This window comes from Tympanuchus pallidicinctus, unplaced genomic scaffold (assembly GCF_026119805.1).
Source record: "Tympanuchus pallidicinctus isolate F22 unplaced genomic scaffold, pur_lepc_1.0 scaffold7, whole genome shotgun sequence".
NCBI lineage: Eukaryota > Metazoa > Chordata > Aves > Galliformes > Phasianidae > Tympanuchus > Tympanuchus pallidicinctus.
This window is the reverse complement of record NW_026294791.1, coordinates 11,258,571-11,274,902: the sequence shown is the minus strand read 5'-3', so window position 1 is coordinate 11,274,902 and position 16,332 is coordinate 11,258,571. Positions and strand designations below refer to the sequence as shown.

The 16,332-nt window shown below is 36.2% G+C and overlaps 1 protein-coding gene across 1 annotated transcript in view; it reads left to right on the top strand.

The window, feature by feature from the left end:
• The first annotated feature begins 260 nt into the window (after positions 1-260).
• Positions 261-16,332, top strand: part of LOC128072376 (vitellogenin-1) — a 41,305-nt gene continuing 25,233 nt past the window's right edge. The window contains exons 1-12 of the mRNA XM_052666092.1: positions 261-405; positions 621-772; positions 3,214-3,465; positions 5,616-5,777; positions 6,486-6,637; positions 8,948-9,098; positions 9,191-9,348; positions 9,456-9,621; positions 10,703-10,825; positions 12,384-12,602; positions 14,568-14,785; positions 14,866-14,963. Of these exons, the coding sequence (XP_052522052.1) occupies positions 276-405; positions 621-772; positions 3,214-3,465; positions 5,616-5,777; positions 6,486-6,637; positions 8,948-9,098; positions 9,191-9,348; positions 9,456-9,621; positions 10,703-10,825; positions 12,384-12,602; positions 14,568-14,785; positions 14,866-14,963 (1,981 nt within the window). The 5' untranslated portion in view covers positions 261-275. The remainder of the gene's footprint in view (positions 406-620; positions 773-3,213; positions 3,466-5,615; positions 5,778-6,485; positions 6,638-8,947; positions 9,099-9,190; positions 9,349-9,455; positions 9,622-10,702; positions 10,826-12,383; positions 12,603-14,567; positions 14,786-14,865; positions 14,964-16,332) is intronic.

Genomic DNA, 16,332 nt, shown 5'->3' with positions numbered 1-16,332 from the left:
CAAACCAACATGCCAAAAGGGACATGTGATAGCACATGCCTTTATAAAAGGGAAATCAGTATGTTCAATTCTACTTTATCCCCACCATGAGGGGCTTAATATTAGCCCTGGTTTTAACCCTGGTGGGTAAGTAACTGATCTGTTTTAATAAACTTTATATGATAGTTTCAGGAGACTGTTTCAAAATCTCAGTGTAATTTGCTTACAAAAGTTATTTAGTAAAAGATACTTTTGGGTACGTGTTGAATTGCAAGTGAAGTTAATTGGAAAGACTTATGCCATATGCACAAGATGATATACAGCCTTTTATACTAAAATACATTAACATTTGGGATTATTTTTGCTTTGTCATTTATTGCTTCTTTTTCCTTCCTTCTCTTTCAGGGAGCCAGCATCTTAATTACCGTAAGTAATTTTCCTATCAGCCACTATAATTATAATGAGTGAAATTCAAAATAGAATCTGAAAAGTATATCAATGTTTAATACAATTTTACAGCAGCTAATTTTCTTCAGGTGAATTTTAAAAATGAACAAATTTATCATTTTTGTTCTACATATTCTAATACAGGTATGTTAATATGTTCTCTATAATGTTTTATGAAAAACATTTCTTTGCAGAACCTGATTTTGGTGAAAATAAGGTTTATATATACAATCATGAAAGCATACTTCTCAGTGGAATTCCAGAGAAAGGACTTGCAAGAGCTGGAATAAGGATAAGAAGTAAAGTGGAAATTAGTGGTATTGGACCAAAACTTTGTCTTATTAGGGTAAGAAAATTTATTCAATTTGAAAGGTAGAATTCTCTTGATACCAGTTTGTTCAGTTTTTTTAAGCTTTTGGGAAGTAATTAAGTTTCATCATATGTTGTGCTTACTCAGGCAGAATGTAACTAACACTACTGGTTTTTTTATTCAGTGCTCTAAATTCTATTTGCACTTTGCCAGGTAATTCTCAGCTCAAGCCATCCTTGGGCTTGAAGGATTTCTTCTGCTTTGTGGCTAGGGAGACAATGGAATGTAATTTGAAATGCACAATAATTTGTTATTGGATCAATCCAATTGTTCCAAACTGTACAACCTAGGATTATTTAATCAACTGATTTCGTAGCCAGCAAATGAAAGGCAATAAAACATACGACAGTAGCTGGATGTGATTCAATATTTAGCATAATTAATGTAATCTGGTGGCTTCTTTTTTGCAGGGTCCCAGATGACATCCTTTGTCATCCTCAATTGTATATTTTTATTGCATGCTGAGTAATTACTAAGAGTTCTGATTATATGAAAAATGTTTTTGCCTTTAACAGAAGCTTGTATGTGTTTCTAATGAATATATTGAAAAGCACCCCTCAATTGCTTTACACAAACTCAGTCTTCTATGCATGTGGAAGAAAAATGATCTTTTTAAAAGCTTTTATTTGGCAAATTGAAAAAATGCAGATTAAAAAGACTGGTGAATGTCTGATAAATGCCTGTAAATTCTGTAGCCTTTCAGCCTGCATTAGCCTTCTGGGACTAGGTATTTCTAGAAGTTCAAATTATAATAGAGCTAGACAGGACACATTGCTTTTCCATGACCTTTGCAAATGGCTGGATTTTTATTTTTTTTTTAAAACACAAGGAAATAAAAGTCACAAATCTGTACTGGTGAGTAGAAGAGATTGTCCTTGCCACAGCAGAGACACAATTTTTATCTTTGCACCCTGTCCTCCATCATGCCTGTTAAAATGATTCTCAAAATGCTGAGTCTTCTCCCAAAATTGACTCCCGCTCCCTAAAACCTTTCAATAATGCTTCACTTCCCCTAGTAAACTTTTGAAACAAAAATATTTGTTTCAAATCTAAATACTTTTGAGGAAGAAAAGGAAAAAAAAAATCAAAAGATTTTGGGGCAAGTTCTAAGTGAAAGGTAACAATATATTTTATTCTCTTCTGCTCTCAGAGAAGTTTACTTTGCTGCTGTTATATTTAAATTAGACTGTTAGGAGGGACAGTTCAGGGAATTAATCTTTCATCTTTAGCCTACTAGTTCTCATTTAGCCCAAGTAAAAAGCTGTGGTACCTGGTCCCAGCTGACAATTTTTTCATCACAAACGCACAAGAATTGCCAGCTGTGTTCAAAACCAAGTAGACAGCATAAGGCCTGCTTGGGCCCTGAGGGCTGTGAAAAACTACCTTGCACTGACCCTGCAGAGCAGTCCCAAATCTGCCCGAATGCAATATGCCAGAAGCATGTCCAAGAGGCAACATGAGGGATTTACTCCATAACAGCCTCCTCTGTAAGCTTCAGTTACTGGATTTGGCAGTGATCTTCACCAACAATAACAAAAATAAATATGAAAGTGCAGTCTCCAGTGACTTACTGTATCAAGATTTAGTTTGTGTGGCTTTCTGAGAAATTAATCCATGGCTTGCATCACATTGCCTGCCTAAGGTGTCAGAGAAAAGTCTCTTTAAATTGTCAAAACATATAGGAGGGAAGGGTCCTCTGAGACACAAAGCTAAACATGCCCTGTTCCCACAGGGCAGAAATAATTTGAATTATGCACAGTTTAGTACAGCTTTCTACTTGCCTGGATGTGCCGCAGGTTGAGGCTAGAGCATGAAGTGTGGAGCAGGGCTGGGGCCAGTGCCTGAGCCTTCATCTCAGCATTTGTCACTGCAAAACATGTAAGGAAGGAAATTTTTTGTAATCTGCTCTCCGCTGCTCTAACTAATTATGACTATCTGGCTGGCCCACCAGCCATGTTGTTATTAGTTTCTGACTGCTGTCTGTGCTCTGTGACCCCAACGAGAGAGATGACAGAGTTCACAACAGGAGTTAATGATGCTTTATGCAACATTAACTTTTTCCTGCAATTTCCTGCAGATCTTCTGTACTACTTTGAGTAGGAACCTGCTTGTCTGGCTTATTTCTTCATACAAGTTGACCTTTGGCAATATGGATTATCTCTGCAAAAAAGTAGAGTGTCATGAATTTGGAAATTTAACAGTTATTTAACTTACACTCTTCTACATCCTTTTAAATATGGAAATATGTATGTTTATATCAGTTACTTTAATGACAACCTCAGGTTTTCCATTTGTAGAGCCTTTATGTTATTTAAAAGTGTATTTTTGAAGCAAGTAAAACTTCAGCTGCTTACATGGATTGGCAAAAAACTCAATGAAAAATTTTAAAAGAAACTGTATTTACCCTTTTGTTCTAGATTCACTCAGTTGAAGCAGCAGAGTGCAATGGCATCTGGCCTACAAGCTCATTCTCTCGATCACTCAAACTGACTCAGGCACTGACAGGACAACTTAGTAATCCCATCAAGTTTGAATATAGCAATGGACACATTGGAAACCTTATGGCTCCTGATTCTGTCTCGGATGATGGTCTGAACATCTACAGAGGAATTCTCAATATGCTGGAGCTCAGTATGAAGAAGATGCAGCATTCATACAGTTTACAGGAGGTGAGAATTTTGCCTTAGCCATTGTGATTGCTGTATGAATAGATAAAATACCAGATTCTTCAATTTTATTTTCTAAATTCGGGGTAAACTTCTGTAAGAGGAAACATCTAAGCTTAGGTAATCAGCATTAGGTTATTCTCATGGAACAATATTTGATGGAGATGGAGCTGTAGCTAAACAGGACAACAGAAGAGCAGATTTTTAATCTGTTTGATGAAAGTATTTCAGTAAATGCATTTGCAGCATTAGAATATTAGAAAATCTATCTTGTGATTCCAGAAGTTTATTACTTTGAAAGCTGAAGCATACATAAAATTTGAATACAGTATTAAACATACAATGCAAAATTCAAGCTAAAATAACAGTTATTTGACTTTTTAACCAATCATATATACTTTAATCTCTTCTAGCTCCTCTATTAGGAGGAAAACAGTATACACACTATGATATTACTATAATAGCTTTGAAAGCTTCAGTTAGTACACTGTTGGAATTTCCACTCTTTTTCAGGTTTTTATATCTTTGTCAAGGTAAACCATCTGATATTGCTGTTCACTATAAAAATTGCAATGTGTTTAGTTTTTCTAAAACCATATTTACATTGATTAGACTTCATGTGATTCAGCGATGAGCAGAAAGCTTGAAATTACTATCCTCTCATGTTGTCCTTATTGAAAATGCAGACCAGAATAGCTAACTTTTTAAAAAATGTATCTTCGTAAGGATAGAGGTTTTTTTCTGGAAAATGAGGTACATGACTTAATATCTTCACACGTCTTGTTGCACATTAAAAAAATGAGTCATTATGTTGCATATTCTGCAGTGCTATTTTCCCATATCTAGTTCTACATCTTCATTATTTTTAATTTGAGTAGCAATACGTCCTTCTCTCATAGCTGAACAGTATATGTGAGTTCACTTCCTAAAATAGTTTCCAAATGTTCTTTGTTTTTCTTGAACAGCAAGTGGTTAATGAGCATTGGCACCCTCACTTGACAATCTCAAGTCACACTAGAAAGGAAGAGAAACATTATTAGTCCCTAAATATAAGTTGCAGACTGGTTTAAAGGACTACACTGGACAATTCTACTTCACAGCCTACAGTGTGTAGGGCAAGTGTACCTGTGCTGCCCTAGAAGTCCTGTAATACATAAGTCTTAATTCATCTCACCAAGATCTGTGGGCTGCATTTCTCGTTAAAAGTTATATTTCCCTACTTCAGCTTACAGTCTGCAGAGGAACCCCATACTTGTTTTTGCAGAGCTCAAGCCTTTTGGAAAGATTGACTCTGTGTCCTAGCCTTTCCTAAAGCCACTTTTTTTCAGGAATGTTGCTAAATTAAAGATAGAGTGGGTATGTCTTGCCTTGCAACCGGCACGTGACCATTTTGCTGTTCTGACATAGCCCTGAGCCGCTCTCTGGAGTCCCTAAGCTATCAATAACAATAAAAAAATCATGAAAATAACCCTTCCTTCTAAAATGCAATCAAATATTTTCCTCTCCAAAACCTCTGCTCTGACTGAGGTGATTTAAGAGCTCTTATAAATATATATGCTTGAAATATTATTGAAAGTCTGAACTAAAAGTGCAAACTCAAGAAAATCTACAATCAAATCTCTGCTATCCTGAAATTCTTTTTAATTCTTGCTCTTCATATGGTGACAGATGATCTGATATTCCAAGGCCTGTTCCATAGGCATTTATAAACTGTCTATAAAAGCAAATTTTAAGGGAAGAATGTCATCTCTATCTTTAAAATACTTTGCTGTTGAGATTTTTATTCCGAATGATCACATTATTCTGACACTTTTTATTAATATTCCTCAAATCGTATCTCATAATCAACGGCTCTAACTGGCAATTGCTACCTATCTTTTCTGAGGCTCCAAATCTCATCTCAGGAAAACTCTCATGTGTTTTAGTTCTCTCAAGGAAGTCCTGATTCGGCTTACTGGAAACATGCGCATATAAAAAAAGAAATGAAATTATAGGTCATCCCAATTTTTCTTTTGGAACCTACAATGCATAAAAAAAGTATGCATTTCCATTAGGAATTGTGAAAATTCTGAGTTAAGCAAGAGAGTTTGTGTGAGGAATTGGTGGAACTTTGTGAAGGTAAACTTCTCTGATCACAATCTTATTTTTGACAGGCTGGTATCGGAGGTATTTGTAACACAACATATGCAATTCAGGAAAACAAGAAAGCAAACCTAGTCTATGTGACCAAATCCAAGGATCTGAACAGTTGTGAAGAGAAAGTCCAAGTGGTCATAGGTTCAGCATACACTCAGCCATGTCAGACCTGTCAGCAGGTAACTTAGACCGGTATTTTGTTTACGTATTTTGTATTTTTATACAGAGGGCAATTTGACATCTGCTTTCTAATACCTAGACTGAGAGAAGATATCAGATCAGTTCCATCTAGTAACTGATTTTTTTTCAGTATGAACATGAAATCCACAAGGCAGCAGAGGTCCATGCTACAGATTTTTGTGTACTATCGGCATAATTCAACTGAGTTCAGCCGGCTGGCTTGGAAGCCATTAATTATCAGCATGAGTTAATTTACCTCTTCTGTTAGGGAGGAAAAAAAAAAAAAAAAAAAAAAAAAACAACTAAGCATAGTGTACAGTTTCTACTATTCAAGATAGGTACTCCTGTACCTTATTATAATTCTCTCTTTGATGTAAGAAATTGCGTATCTTTTTCCGCTGCTCTGCTCAGAAAATATGTCTCCTTCCCAAGGGAATAGTGACTGACTTACATTTGGGAAAGGAAAGAAAGCAGCTAACACTTCTTAGTGGTAAAAATGAATGATCCAGGCAGTGTGCCTGACCTCTCCCGTGGAAGTATGCAGGCACTGAGTTGTCACCAAGCAAAACAGCAGTGGAAACTAAGTGGGTTGAAATGGGTGATGATGTAATAGCTTCTAGGCATACAATTTAGAAGGTAAATGACTTTCTATATTCTTTATTGTTTTTTATGTTGTTTTGTTTGTTCTTTGTTTGTTTGTTATAAAGAGAAACAAGAATTCCCGGGCAACTGCTACGTATAATTACAAAATTAAATACACTCGTAATGAAGCTGTAATCACACAAGCTAATGTTGAGGAAATCCACCAGTTTGCACCTTTCAATGAGATTACAGGAGGAAATGCTATGATAGAAGCAAGGTATTGTATATATACCTTTAATTCAGTAGCTAACTCAGCATCTCAGTAATCTGGTCAAACTCCATAACTGAAATAAAACCTTTACTTCTATGTCCTATTGTTTGCCAGTATTTAATTACATGAAACCCCGAACAGTTCATAAAAACAACCTTCACTCTTTGTTGTAAATCTGAAACATGCACATCACTATCCAAATTTTGTTAGCTAAACTTGGCAGAGTTTGACTATTTTATTTCTCAGGGATATTTGATTTATGTCATAAAAGCCAAAACAAATGCAATTCCATCTGAAAAACTGTGAACTAATATATTTGTAGTAAAATACTTTGAAAGACAGTTATTCACTGAAACAGAGTTCCCTAGAAAATAATAATACAGTAAGAGACCCTGGAGACTAGTTCACAAGAAAGCTAGATAGGACTTTGGATTCTGAAATACTTCTTAAGTACTGTGGCAGCTTGCAAAATTTCCATCAAAAATATTTATTGATAGGAAATTGTATTTTATTGCAAAAAGATTGAGAACATGAAGTGTAATATGTATTTGCTTTTCCACAGCAAATTTTGCATAGTTCTTGAACAGGTTTGAGGAAAAATGAGAAAAATATTGTTGTCTGAAATTGAAACCTCTGCTAATTTTTAGCTCAAGGCCCTAGATTCTTGATGTTTGATTTTGTTGATTTAAGTTCATTCTGTAAGCCTGCATAGACTGTCATCCTATTCTTCTTCAGGTACAGAACCCCCATAAAGGGTAGTACCTTTACTCTTCTACCTTTTGTCCGGCTTTCCTGTATTGTCTACCAGAAAGAGCCAAATATAAGGTAGCTCAGACGATATCGATTTGTCACGTAGGTTTTCAAAAGTCAATTTTGCAATGCACTCAGTTTAAAATAAGAGAGAAATAAATAGTTGAGCATCAAGGATTTAAAACGCTTGGAGCTGATTTTTTTGCCCACTTCAGCAGAAGACTCTTCAGCACCATTTTAAGCCCATCTTTAGTATTCATTTGCTCTTTCCTTCAGTGTCTGACATTTTCCCATCTATTCTGTGAAGATGTATCTCTTCCCAAAACAGTGAAGATCAAGACATAACAGATTCATCATGCTTTTGAAGGGGGAGTTAATTCTATCAATATGTACCTGACATTGTGCTTTCTAATCCAAATGCCCATTTAGCAATATTGTGTAAATTTCAAGAGAGAAAAAAATATCTGCTGATTCTGTAATGATTTCTATTCAAATTCTAGTGGCTTGTCGGCAAAATGGTTCTCTAATATTTTCGACAGCAGTTCTCTGTAATCCATATGGTAGGAGTGGATAGAAATGATGCAGAAGAACATTGTAGAGATTCTAAAATAAACAAGACAATTTTCTAGAGATTTTTAAATACTGCATAGTACAATAATATTGCTTTTGGAATATTTTCAGTTGTTAAATACAAATGCTTAACATAATTATTGTGTCTTAAATGACCTATTTTAAACATAATTGTTGTGATAGGACACAAGTATTTAGTTGAAAATTCAGCACAGATAGGAACTGTTTACCGTTTATCTGTTGAAAGTTATTCTCTCATCAGAATTATTCTTAATTAAGGAAAAATTTATGGTTGTCTGAAAAATTTCCAGAAACTTGGTTATTTCTCTAAAAAGTAATCCTGAATGCATCTGCCCTCCTCAAGTAGGAAATCCAATTAGAAACTTCATGAGAACCTTTTATCTTCTGTGATCTCCACAGCATTCAACTTTCCAGACAAAGTGAAGAGAGAATTGAAGAGTGCAAATAAAAAGACTAATATTTCTTCTTGTATCTATTTTTAATTTGTTTTGAAGTTTCTAGGAAGCACAGATATGTGAAATTTTTTATGAACTTCTTAAAAGGTTTAAATTGAATTATAATTAGAGAAAATCTTTCTCATCTGTCATTTTAATCTATTTACTCATTAAGCCTCAACACACAATTCTTATGACCTTGTTCAGGCCACAGCTTCTCACCTCACACATTTTCCTCCAATTCTCAGGCCACGTTATTCCCTAAGGAAGGCAAAAGCTGGCACTGATCTGAGCCCTGTTGAGTAAGAGCACACCTTCTCAGAGAAGTTTTGAGCACTGTATACTAATGCATCAGCTTGTAAATAACTTTACCCCTCAATAATATAACCATTCTGGAAAAAAGAAAAAAAATAAAAAAGAAAAAAAAAAGAAAAAAAAAAGAAACAGCTGCATGGCAGTGCTGAGAGGCAGAAACAATGTGTTCTTTAGGATTGCTACTCAACATCTTCAGAGGTTATCTCTCTGGTTTCCTCTATTTCAGGCAGAAACTTGTATTGATTGACGTGCAAAAGCAAGTGGCAGAAGTTCCACCAAAAGAATTCCAGAAACGTGGATCACTTCAGTACCAGTTTGGCAGTGAATTGCTTCAGCTTCCTGTCCACTTATTCAAAATACAAGATGTTGGAAGCCAGGTAAAGCTCAGCCACAGGGAGAATTTTGGCTGGAGATTAGTCAGTAAATGTGGGAAAAAATTTAAGTTTAATGCAGCTGAATCTTCCCATAGATAGAGGAAAGCCTGCAAGATTTAGTAGAGACTACATATGAACAGCTTCCTAGTGATGCACCAGCAAAAGCCCTCAAGCTTATGCACCTCTTCCGTGCTTCAAATGAGGAGAATTATGAGTCGATATGGAAACAATTCTCAAGTCGGCCAGCGTACAGGTACAAAGAATAAAAGTGGTTATTCTTCTGCTGGGAAAGTTTCTTGGAGGCCATCTGGAATGATTGTGTTCAAATGTAAATCTGGAAAATTGCTTTTCCCGTTCCAGGCGCTACATTTTGGATTTACTTCCTGCAGCAGGCAGTCACCGTTCACTGAGATTCTTGAGGCATAAAATGGAAAGGCAAGAGCTCACCAACTGGGAAATGGCTCAGACAGTGCTTATGGCTTTCCACTCAAGCTCACCTACTCAAGATGTGATGGAAGAAGCTACAGTAGGATTCTTTAAGCACTCTCAAATCACACTGATTTTAGCATCTGCTCTATTTATTCCTTTGACAAGATTGCAAGGGCTTTGAAAATAGAAAGGTTTTGTATCCTCTAGTGAGGTTGAAAGGAGTTCATTTCCTGAGTGTCTGAGGGGAAGGAGAATGCAAATCAAAAGGGCAAAAATTAATCCAGGATAAAACAGAAAAGAGAGCAAAATATTTTCCAGTGACAGAGGTTGTTGTTGTTGTAAGCTGATTTCTAGTCTTCATTTGTTCAAATGTGCTTTGTATTTACATCAGATTGGATCTCTCATGGAGTGTTTACAAAGACTAGGGAGTAAGAAATACATATTTGTCATAAACATGGATTTGTCCTAACTGACCTAGCAGGATAAATATAAATCAGAGCAGATCTATGGAAATCAAGGGAATTATGCCAATATAGAGCCCACATCAGAGAAGTTTTGTCATTTTTCCAATTTTTTCCTGTTCTGCCATGTCTAATTCTGACCTTAAATGCAGGTTTTTATCTCGGCCTAAGCTAGGTAAAGACTGTGATTCTTAGTGTAGACTTTTGCCTGCTGAAAACCTATGACATCCTGCGCATAACTGTGTGGTAATGCTATGCTTTTCATTCAAAGAGGTAGTATGTTGTTGCGTCCTGCCATCTCCATGATTTAAATGAAATTTTCGTGGTAGCCCAAACTACTAAGGTCCATCCACAATTGATCGCAATGTTTGTACCTATTGATGAGGCTTACATAGATACATCTACGAAGAACATTTTTCTGACTAATGTGTGCCCAGTTAATAATCCACTCATTTCATAACTGGCTGATTTTATCCCTTTGGATTATAGTCCATTCCAATTTTATATTTAAAACACTGTAAAAGAAACAGATCTGCCTTTCAGAAGTTACTTGGAATTACCTTGCAACTGCATTGTCAAACGTAACACTATTCACTAATTGACTATAAATTCATAGATATGGAAATCTAAAAACACTTGTCTTGTATTTGGAAGAAACAGTTTCTGATGTTGTTACTCTTCACTATTGGTGGTAACAAACTATTAATTTCTCCCCAGCTCATTGTGAAAAAATATTGTCCACGCTCAAGTAGTGTACTCGGAAAGGTTTGCCACCTCAGCTATGCATCACTGTGCCACAAACAGTGCTCTTCATCAGACTCCTGCTCTGAATGTCTCCAGGTAACCGGATTTTTATGTATCATTTAAAAGAAAAATTAAGCCTTGAATACTTTCTTCCTTATTCAGAAATCTTATTTCACTTCAGTGCAGTGTTTCCTTGGGGGAAAAGAACCCCAGTTGGTTAAATACAGCATTTTTATCTTTAGATTAACACACGAAAGAGAGTGAGAATCAGCAGCATATAATTCATGGCACTCTCTGAGTATCTCTGCCTTATTGGTGACTATTAATGAAGTCCCACAGCACCACTCTGAAATACTGCTAAATATAGATGCTTAACAGATATATCAACTAAATGACACAAAAGCCCAGGGTTTTGTCCAAAGCTGTGTAGCCCAGACATTTTTCAGCCAGAAGCAGTGCCTAGTTATCCATGTAGAGTGTAAGGTTTTAACAACAGGAATATCATTCCTACTCTGCACTACTTTTAGACAACATGCCTGAAAACAGTTTAAATAGACATTAAATATAATTTCAGCATTCTAGAGATGTACATCATGGTTTACAGTGGTTGTTCACCTGGCCGGGAAAATGGAAATAAGTGTCCTCACTCTTGGTTACTGACAAGTCCCCCACACTCAGTACGAGCAGGGCATTCCCAAAATATTCCCATTTCCCATTAATTTTTTCCTGTGGTATACAGGCACAGCTGATGTTCCTATGTGCACACCCTGTGTTATGATTGTCACCAATTCTTGTGAGCTAAGAAAATCTCAGAAACCTTGTGCCAGGAAGTGGAAATTCTTTCCCAAAGTGAATGATTGTGTAGGTTTATCCAATGCATTTCACAATTTCATTAGATTAATGATATCAAACGCACTGTTTCTGCACTGCCTCTGAATCTCAGATGTGATATTTTAAAGCACAGGGACCGTGTTTAAAACTTTCTACATCTTGTTCTTCTTTCGTAGAGATGTTTTTTGAGGTTTTTATTTTTGTTTGCTTGTTTTTTTTTGTTTGATTTTTTTTTTTTTTTAAATTGCATTGCATTGCAAAAGCTTTCTGCTAGGATATAGTTATTTTCCCATAATCAGAACATACAGACAACTATTTCTAATCTTACCTTGTAAGTGCAAGTGTGATCCAGTTGTGTATGAGGATCCCAGCTATTATTGTACACCAAAACGTTGTTGTTAGAGCTACATTGAAGAACACCACCCCTGCCACATCCTGAGGAGTCTTCTTTAAAGATCTGAAAGATTAAACTATATATACATTTTTGCATCTATCTTCTAGCAATAGGCAGAGGTATTCAAACAACTTTTAACTCACTCTCAAAGGAAGTAGGAATTATGTCCTCTCCATTAATTTTGTCCTTAAAAATGTTACTGAATAACTTTAAGGCACAGTGATGAAGAAGCACTTCATAGCAACTTTCTTGGCTATACTTCCATGAATAAAATGTCCAGTTCATGAGGAAAAAAAGAATTTGGGGAAAAAAAATGGAAATAAGCATATCAAACCAGCTGAAATTGTCAGTCAAATTTCAAACATACTTGCAATTGGAGTGTAGATAAGAACTGGAATTGGACTCAACAAATGTGTGACTTTTTTTCAGCTACTCCATGGCTTTGCAGGAGAGGCATTGAGCAAATCTAACACAGAAGAAATCTTACTGGCCTTGAAAGCCCTTGGAAATGTAGGACATCCAGCCAGCATCAAGCACATCAAGAAATTTTTGCCCAGCTATGCAGCTGGTGCCTCAGATCTGCCCCTCAAGGTCCATGCAACTGCTGTGATGGCCCTGAAAAGCATAGGCATGAAAGACCCAAAAATGGTAAGAAAACAAAGCTGTTTCCTTTGCACTTATGATGTCAATACATTGAAGCTAATCGATGACAGAAAGAGAGAGGAAACAGTGGGTTTATTTCATAAATAGCTGTAATATTGTGCATTTTTTAAAATCTTTTATCATTCCTGAACTGTCATGTTTTATTCATTTTGACATTAACCTCTAGTGTTTCAGAAAGCGGCAGAAATCCTATTAAAAGGATTCATTATCCTATTTTTGAAGACAAACCAGTGTTTCCATTGCAAACTTTTATTTTCCAAGGACATTAGACAGAAAGCTGAATTATTGACCAAAATGTGTTTAGTGCTACTTCAACTTTGGTATGTGAGAGAACCACAAAACAAGGTTTTCTGAAAATTGACACTTAATACTGAGTGTCACATCTAATCGTAATTCAAGACAGATCTTATTGAAAATAGATACTGGAAGTTTGCATCCTAATTACAAATTTACAGACATTGTGTGGGTTTAAGTCATAAACAAAGCATTTACTAAATGTGACTTTTGTCCCTGAATGAGGTAATGATTAGACATCACATACAATGGTTACATGGGCATAATCTCATCCACCACAGACATCGCTTTACAATCATTTTCACCCTAAAGCAAGCCACTTATAAAAGGAAACCTTAAATCTTTTTCCCTGTTACATTTTTTGTGAGACCATTCTTAACATGAAAAGCAAAATTAAAAGCTTTTGTTAACTATTCTGCTGTACTAATTTTTTCAGTGTATTAATTTTGCATATGATTGCCAGTTTGATTCCACGTATTGATCCATAGACAGCAGTGTGCTGGTTTATGCTTTTAAGCAAAAGAATACAGAAACAATTTACTAGAGTGCAGGAGCTAGGTGGGGAAAAGGGAGTGGGAGGGTGGAGAGACAGCAAGCAAGGAATTAGGTTATTTGCTGGGGAAGGGAAAAGCTGATCTGGTGTTCAAAAACAGTGCTGCATTTCTGCTTGTCCTTTGGCCTAGCTTTCCACATGTGACCCAGACTGCTGTTTAGTTCCATTTTCTATGCATTTGCTTTAGAGAAAATTGATCTGGAGCAGGTTAATGACTTTGACTGGATTTTGCATTGTTCAAAAAACAGTCAGTTTAATCCCTGGTTTGCAGCTAGCTACACACTTATATTTGCATTAAGCAGACTTAATGCATGGCCTGTCATTTCTATTCTTTAATTTAAAAAAGCAGTTGCATTTAGAAAGAAGCTACTGCAGAAAAATACATAAAGCTTTCTCAATCATACCTTATATTAAGAAGCGTAGGTGTTAGAGGCAGAACAGGATTGTCTAGAGGATTGTGCCAAAATGGTGTTACTCCATCCCCAATCAGCAGTTTGAAGCTGCAGTCAAACATTTTAATTCCTCTCATGCAAGCTGGAAAGGTTCCAGTAAAAAATTAGTCTCGATACTAAATACTGTACAGATCAAACACATTAGTTACAAGTAGTACTGTGAAAATTGCATTTCTCACATAACATTACAATTTTAAATTACCTACATGGTATAGAGATTTTCGGAAGTAAACTGTTTGTTATTCGAGTAGAATAGGCTCCAGAAGATCAAATGGCTTGAGTTAAGGCAAATCTTTATGGGTGATCACTGAATTTATTTCTCTGGTATATTATGGGTTCTTCAAATCACTTTTATCTAGATTTTGTCTTGGTTATATTGCAGGTATCCTTTGCTATAGCTTAACAAGGGAAAGTAAATTTGATGTAGAGGTTATTGAGTGAGGTTCCTTGGCTTTGATTACTTAGGAATCAGTATTACTATAATTCTCCTTCCAGCCAACAAACTCTGAAACCAGGAACATTGTTGCCATAATAATTAAATAATACAAATTTTTACTGTACTAGTGATTAAGAGATCATTCATTGGTGATGAAAGGTTATTAGCAAAATGTTCAAATACAGATTAAGTCTGAAAGTACCAATTATTTTCAGGTCCAGGCTATTACCCTTGAGATTTTCCTGAATCACAAAATTCATCCTCGAATCCGAATGTTAGCTGCAGTGGTTTTGCTTGAAACTAAGCCAGGTCTTCCAATCCTGATGACATTAGCTGATGCTGTGCTGAAGGATCCTAGCATGCAAGTGGCAAGTTTCATTTACTCTCACCTGAGGGCCCTGGGCAGAAGCACAGCTCCAGATCTTCAAATGATGTAAGGAAAATCCCCTTCCCTAGATGAGGAACTTGTTACAAACAAATTGAGGTGTTAATGAGCTTGCTGAATTTTTTCAGGGCTTCTGCCTGCAGAATGGCTGTCAGAGCATTAAGTCCCAAATTTGACAGATCTGGATACCAGTTCAGCAAAGTTTTCCGCTTCAGTATGTTTAAAGGTAAGGTACATAGTCCTTCTTCCCTCCTATAGTAATCATCTGAAGATTTTGGGGGGAAAATATACACTGAAAGGGAAGTTAAATATATATGGATTAATATCACAGAGTAGGAGAGTCCAGTGGTACATAGCCAGCAGCGTCTATGTTCTCCTACATACGGTGGAAACCAAAAAAAAACCCTAAATCTTGGGCTCCCCATTTTTTAGAGCATTTAGGTCCCTGTGTATTTGCACTGTATGCTGCTAGTATGAAACTACCAGAGGGCTTATGAGGCTCTAACCCTAACACTGTTCAGCACCAAACAAGAGGGACCTAAGTTACTACTAAGTAGATAAATTTCTAATGGTGATTAACACATACAACTCTTGCTGAATTAAAATACAATGCTAAATCCTCTTGACCCAACAATAGTGCACAGTGAAACATCAAATTCTGCAAATGGTCAGCTGTGATAATTCATTGCATCCATGAGCAGCTAACTCAGTTTTGTTTTATGAAGGTTTTTCCTACACCTTCTTACTAGGGTTATTTACTGGCATGAACAGATCCATGTGTGGGATTTTGGGGCACATCAGTTACATCTCTGGGAATCACATGTAAAAATCAAGAACACTGGTAGCTAGAGTAAAGAGGACTAAATTAGAAGACAGCTCTTGCTGGGTCAAATTGTAGCTATTTCCATTTTCCATTTATGTAATTCTTCCCAGTAGGGATTTTTTCACCAACTGCATGTAAATGACCATGACAGCCTCAGTGATTTGGCATATGTAGCTGATAGACCAGGGAGATTATATCTACAAACAGTGCCTCCTTACACATGCTGTTTATCTAAAGGACATAGATGTATTTCACACTTTTGTTGTTCACTGGTACACATAAAGATTCTTTTCAAAGTTATGAATAGAAAAAGAGACTTAAATGTCTGAAACCTGCGGTGCTAAGTGTGCAAGTACTTTTGCATTCTTTTGGGGATGGGAGGGGGTTTTAGAAGACTTTTACAGGTTTTATTGTTGCCTTTCTTGCTTCATGTTTTTTATATGACCATTCAGTTGAGTCTCTAACAAAAATATGTATAATACATACCATAGCAGCCACAATGCTTGCTGCTTCAGAGATGGCAACAGAGAGTGCCCAAAGAAATTCAGTAGATAAAGCATCTTGTGAACTTTTGTACCATTTAAGATGCATACACAAAGAGATACATTTTCCAGTAATAAGCAGATATGTGTTTCAGGGCTAAGATACTTGTTTTCTCCTCTTATTTTTGCTTTTAAAATGGAGCTGCCTGATTTTTTTTTTTGAACAGTTAGAAAGAAATGAGCAGTATAGAAAAGGGTAGCTGGCAGGGGGCTGTGTAAAATGCATTATT